This window comes from Alligator sinensis, unplaced genomic scaffold (genome assembly GCF_000455745.1).
Source record: "Alligator sinensis unplaced genomic scaffold, ASM45574v1 scaffold1758_1, whole genome shotgun sequence".
Taxonomy (NCBI): Eukaryota; Metazoa; Chordata; order Crocodylia; family Alligatoridae; genus Alligator; species Alligator sinensis.
In genome coordinates, this window is record NW_005843896.1 from 5,296 (window position 1) to 11,564 (window position 6,269).

The 6,269-nt window shown below is 45.0% G+C and overlaps 1 protein-coding gene across 1 annotated transcript; it reads left to right on the forward strand.

Annotated features, from left to right (window-relative positions):
* The first annotated feature begins 1,059 nt into the window (after positions 1-1,059).
* Positions 1,060-3,822, forward strand: LOC102383524 (protein unc-45 homolog B-like). Its single transcript, XM_025195806.1, has 3 exons — positions 1,060-1,235; positions 2,802-2,924; positions 3,185-3,822. The coding sequence occupies exons 1-3, from the start codon at positions 1,188-1,190 to the stop codon at positions 3,326-3,328; spliced, it is 315 nt and encodes a 104-aa protein (XP_025051591.1). The 5' UTR covers positions 1,060-1,187; the 3' UTR covers positions 3,329-3,822.
* Positions 3,823-6,269: the final 2,447 nt, after the last annotated feature.

Consider the following 6,269-nt stretch of genomic DNA (forward strand, 5'->3'; position numbering starts at 1 on the left):
TGAACGGAGGCAAGGAGGAAGTCCCGCAGCCACGGGATCAAGGGCAGAGCTGTAATATGCAATTGGGCTATGCTTTTCACCATGCAGCTGAGTGAGTGCTCCTAAAGCGATTCCTTCCCGTTCATGACAAAACAAAGTAAAGGGCTTCTTATAATTAGGGAGTCCAAGAGCGGGAGCAAGAGTGAGGGCTTGCTTAAGGGCCACAAACGCTTGTTTGGCTTCAGGAGTCCAAGGGAGGGGTTCCGGGGTGGTATCATGAGTAAATGCTTGCAAGGGTTTTGCAAAAGCAGCATAACCCAGGATCCACTGTCTACAATAACCCGTTGCACCTAAGAATCCCCTCATCTGTTTTCTAGTCATGGGTTTGGGAATGTTGAGGATAGCTTCAACTCTACTAGGGCTTCTCTGGTTTTTCTGCTGCTTCTGATACAGAAACCAATGACCAGCAAAACCATCTCGCACGTGTTCCTTTTTGGGGTGTTTTGTTTTGGTTTGTTTTTTTTTTGGTGGGGGGGGGGGGTTTGTGGTTTTGCACTGCTGTTTTTCATGCCGTATTGCAGTGATCTTAAATGAAGGGCAGCAGTCATGCAACCTAGTTGCAATAGGTTTAACCCAGTCAACTCAGTGCCTTAAAATATTTTGAGGAAAGGATTCCTTAGGGTGATATCTTTTATTGAAGCAAATGCATAGTTGGGATAGTGTTAGACAAGCTTTCGAATGCAGGACAGTCTTCTTCAGGTCGCATGTTTTGGAAATAATGTAAATGCTATCTTTTGTGGTTTAAAACAACCTGAACTATTGGGAGACTCTGATTGGACATAGCTTATCCACATCCTCTCCCTATTGGGTTTTATTTTACTTGTCTTTGAAGCTTCTAGTGTTGACCACGGTTTCATTCAAGATACCAAATCACCTGGTTCACAAGTCTGATCTAGTGTGGCAATTCCTGTAACTTGTCTGAATGCTATTTCTAGTTCAACTGCTTAATTTGAAGGCTTGTGAAGCTATGATTTCAGTATAAATCCCATCAGCTTTGCCATTCATTCAGCTTACCCATCTTTTCACTCCCTCTTGTTCAGGTTCAAGAGTGGTTTGTGGCTGGTGGAAATGACAGACTCAAGCTGATTGTGTTACTATGTAGTGAGGATGATGAGAAGGTCCAGAAAGCAGCTGCGGGAGCTTTGGCCATGCTGACAGCAGCACAGAAGAAACTCTGCTATAAAATGACTCAAGTGGTAAGGAGTGAAATCTGATTCCCAAAGACTGAATGGTGTGAGCACAGAACTCCATAGCAACCTGGATTTATTCTTGTTCAAATATCCATGAATTCAGTGCCACTACCTAATGTTAAGTTTGGTAAAGGTTTGCTTTTGAATCACTGGTGATAGCTAAAGTCAGGATTCAGGTGACTGGCAGAACAGTACAGAAGTGCTTGGCTGGAAAAGCAGGAAGAATTAAAGGACATTATCAAAGTGCTTTCCTGGGCAGAGAACTAAAGCAAGACAGGCTGATGAAGGCTGCTTGCTCAGCCTCTGTTTCCATGGGCCTAATATCTCCATTTCTCAATTTAGCTATCAGTGATTCAAAAGCAAACTGTTACCAGACTTTAATATTAGACTTTAGGTAGTGACACTAAATTCATAAATGCTTGAACAAGAATAGTCTGTTCTCTGAAGAAAGCGTTTAATTGAGTACAGCAATTTGGAATTTCAAGTATGTAACAAAGACAACAGAAAAATTCTGCCAAGCTAAGACACAGTCCAGTAAGACACAGTGACAGCACACACAACTTATCCTAACTTGAAACGAAACGTAATAAGCCAAAGAGAGACAACAGAAAGCCTTGCATAGCTCTTACATAATCCTGAGGGCAGAATGTCTCAAAGTCTCCGGGGGATCTGCAGGTCATCTTAGATGATAAGGAGGAGATCCCACAGGCTTCATCTTTGCCTGGGTTTTTAGAGGTGAATTTGCACCACCTGCTCCCCCTTGAGTGCCTTGATCATAACATGCTTCTCATGTCCAGTCCATCATGTACTGCATACCCCACACAACTAATTCATTCAGTGTCTTTGTCTCTTCTCAGGGGTGTTGGTTGTAGCCGTGATGGTCTAAGGACACAGGCAGACAAGGTTCTTTGGGTAAATGTGATATCTTTTATTAGACCAACTAAATAGTTGGAAAAATTGTTCTTTGCAAGCTTTTAGGCCCAAACACCCGTCTTCAGGCTCTCTCCCTATGCCTGAAGAGGGGTGTTTGCGCATAAAAGCTTGCAAAGAACAATTTTCCAACTATTAGTTGGTCTAATAAAAGATCTCACATTTACCCAAAGAATCTTCTCTGCCTCTGCCTCTTCTCATGTATTCCAGTCTCTCACCCCTTGCAGGTTCTGCTTTGAAATGTAAATGTAGTTCCCTGCTGTCTGGTTATGCCAGCTGTTTAAGCAGCCTAGTAACCCTACCCTGCTCCCTCAGGTCACATAGCTCCAGAATCAGTTAAAGGCCCCACATTTGTGATAACTCTGCCAGGTCTTTTCCAACAAAACTGTGGAAAGGAATTTGTTCTTCTACAGTCAGAAGACACCATCTAGCATAACAGCTTGATGGGGGATGAGCTCTCATGGGAACAGAGAGAAATTTTCACGGGCTAGCATCAATTGTTCCTGTCTTAAGTGACCACTTTCTCCCCACTGAAAAGGACCTTACCTAGTGGCAGGCCAACCTTGTGCTCTTAACTGAGATTTTCCCATAATATAAAACATCTCCAGTTGGTCATTCACAGTTTTTTTTCCTTCCGTTCAGACAATTCAGTGGCTGGAAATCCTGCAGAGGCTCTGCTTGCAGGACAGTGTGGATGTTCAGCACCGTGGGCTGGTTGTTGCTCACAACCTAATCAGCGCTGACAAAGAACTCGCCAAAAAGTTGGTAGAGAGTGAGCTCCTGGAGATCCTGACAGTCGTTGGCAAACAAAAAGATGACCCCAAAATACAGCATGCTCTTGACGCAGCTCGTGAGTGCCTTGTGAAGTGCATGGACTATGGGCTGATCAAACCGCTGTCACGGGCATGAGGACATCATTGTCTATTGAGAAACGGCAAGGAAAGGGAGGCCACCAGGAGGTCTGGAAGTCTTCCAGATCTGCATAAGGACACTCAGTCCCATGGCCAAGGCTCACCAAAAAGTTGGTAGAGAGTGAGCTCCTGGAGATCCTGACAGTCGTTGGCAAACAAAAAGATGACCCCAAAATACAGCATGCTATTGACGCAGCTCGTGTGTACCTTGTGAAGTGCATGGACTACGGGCTGATCAAACCGCTGTCACAGGCATGAGGACATCATTGTCTATTGAGAAACGGCAAGGAAAGGGAGGCCACCAGGAGGTCTGGAAGTCTTCCAGATCTGCATAAGGACACTCAGTCCCATGGCCAAGGCTTTACTGAGCACTGGCTTTGTGTGTTTTGTCCTGAAAGAAGGTAAAACTTAATGATATCTAGGTACTGCAAATACCTTCAGTGCCAGGATGCAGCAAATTTCCACTGAAAGAAGCAATATGGGAAGCACATTGAACAGCTACTGCTTCAGGAAGTCTCAAAAAGGATAAAGAGAATGAGTGGACTTTTTTCAAAAATGAGAATTCTTTATTTCAGCAATTCCTAGCAGTGGAAGAACAAGCACAAGGTTTTATTTCCTCACATCAGACGTTCAGAAACTAGTTCAGATTTGTTATTTAAAAATGATTGTTTCTTCTTTTTAATTGGAATGCAGGCATTTAGCGTGTGAGAGCACTGGGTGGATTCATAATAAACAGCATCTTTGCTCTGTGGGTTCCTTGCAGTCTCCCTTTGATTTAATAAGAGTCTTTGTTAGTCAGAATTTACTGAGGGGAAAAGAAGTGAAGACAGAGCTTGCACTTTTTCACCTCAGAAATAGGCAGTGCTGTATTGTCCTCTGATTATTCATCCAATAATACGAGTCACTGATTAACATCTAGTACTGATTAACATCTAGATAAATCTTGGAGAACACTTCAGTATGTGCAGAGACAGTTGCGCATGCAGAGACATCATGCACGACTAGAGACTATGATAGACGGTCTGTCCGTAGGTAGTTAGTATTGCGAAACATTTCTAAAAGCTCTGCAGAGAGAAGGATTCACAAGGGAAGTGGATTCAGCTAGTGCATACGGAGCAATGTGACCACACACTTTTGGTATAGTTGTAGCAAAAAATAAATAAATAAATATATCGTTCCTTCATAGAAAAGACCTTATGTACCTCCGTACAATACATAAAGCTGCTTTTTGGCTCTGGGTGCCAGGCATGATAGAAGGTTAAGAGAAACTTCCTGCTCTGCAGGGACTGGATCGATACTAACACAGCGATCCTTTCCAGGCGGAACAAGTAGTATTCACACATCCTGGTCCAGCTGTCTCCTTTCTGCGCTATAGTAATTCTCAGGCAAGAACAGTGGGTGTTCAGGGAAGTAGGAGAGCAGATAGGTGAAAAAAACAGAGTCTGTCCGAGAAGTCACTGAAGGTGGGCAGCAATGGGCTGCGACTGCTGCTTCCATGCTATGTTCCATTTTATTACCACCTCATCCACACCCCATTTGTGCAGCCCATGCTCCTGACTCTGCTGCCTGACACCTACATTGTAAGCCAGGCTATTCTCTCTGTGACTCGTCTATATTATGCCTCCACAATTCTTCATTATTACAAACCCTAGGTGTTCCTATTGTATAAATTAAAAATAATGAGGGGCCAGCCCTTGGAGAAAGCTGTCGATCTGTGTGACCTGTAGTACTGAGGCAGTCTCTGCTGAAATGGTGCAGGTTATGTAAGGCCCCCTGTTACAGGCCCACAATTTGGTCTGAATACAAGAGAGGGACAAATGGAAAACCATTTTTTGGACCTGTTATGGGCATTTTGAATATATGGCCATGCCTTTTTTTGGCTTTGTAATATCTCTGCTGTATTCCAGCATTTTGCTAATGGCACTTTTGGGGGCATGCTGGATCAGTTTGTCATAATCTGCCTAGACAACATTTAATGTTGTTTCTGATGACCCAACCCATCACGTAGACAGGTTTTACAGAGGCCCCAGGAAAACCATTTATATGCCAAGCTCGAGAAATGTGAATTTGATAAAACCTCAACTGAATTTCTGGGATATATCATTTCTCCCAAGGGCCTGAGCATGGACCCACACATGGTAATTGCAGTCATCGAGTGAGTCACCGCACAAGAGGGAAGTCCAACATTTCCTAAGGCTCACTCATTTCTATAGACATTTTATATGGGGGTTTTCACACCTTAGCCCAGAGGTGGGCAATTATTTGGGCCTGAGGGCCACATAGGGAGTCTTGATCAGCTGTTGTGGGCCAAGTCAGCACCGCCACTTACCTCCCGCCTCCCCAACAACTCACCAAAACTCCCTATTCGGCTCTGAGTGGGTAGGAGTGGGGTGGGAGGAGCAGAAGAGGCTGGGGTCACATGTTCCTGCCCTCTGGGGTACATGTACATGTGCCGCAAACCATCAGGTGCTGCTCTACACCCCCCACCTCCAGTTTCATAGATTTCATAGACATTAGGGATGGGAGGGACCTCGAAAGAAAGAGTCCAGCTCCCTGCCCCAGGGGCAGAAGTCACCTAGAGTCAAAGGGTCCCAGCAAGATAAGCGTCCAAACGTTTCTTGAAAGTGTCCAGAGTTGGTGCTTGCACCACCTCTGGGGGCAGTCTATTCCAGGCCTTGGGGGCTCAGACAGTAAGAAGTTTTTCCTTATGTCCAGCCTAAAATGATCTTGGAGGAGTTTGTGACTTTTGGACCAGCTTAGTCCAAAAAGTTGGAGTGTCTTAGTTGGAGTGCTCTGGTGAACAGGCATTGCCCCAGATCCTGATGCACGCCCCTGATGTACTTATAGGCTGCCACCAGGTCCCCCTGGAACCTGCGTTTTTCCAGGCTGAAGAGTCCCATGGCTCTCAGCCTCTCTTCATAAGGCCTGTTCTCTTGCCTTCCGATCATGTGCGTGGCTCTCCTCTGGACTCTTTCAAGCTTCTTCACATCCATCTTGAATAGTGGAGCCCAAAATTGGATGCAGTACTCCAGCTGCGGCCTCACCAAGGCCAAGTACAGTGGGAGGATGACATCCTGAGATTTACTTGAGAAGCATCTATGGATGCAAGCCAGAGTTTTGTTCGCTTTACCAGCTGTGACATCATTGGTGGCTCATGTTCATCTTGTGGTCAATCATGACCCCCAAGTCCCTTTTGGCC

Excerpts from the sequence above, each read along its gene's own strand:
- LOC102383524 (XM_025195806.1), top strand. The coding sequence starts at position 1,188 with ATGCTGACAGCAGCACAGAAGAAACTCTGCTATAAAATGACTCAAGTG. Across the intron at positions 1,236-2,801 it reads GCTATAAAATGACTCAAGTG|ACAATTCAGTGGCTGGAAAT; the intron begins GTAAGGAGTGAA and ends CCTTCCGTTCAG. Across the intron at positions 2,925-3,184 it reads AAGAACTCGCCAAAAAGTTG|GTAGAGAGTGAGCTCCTGGA; the intron begins GTAGAGAGTGAG and ends ACCAAAAAGTTG.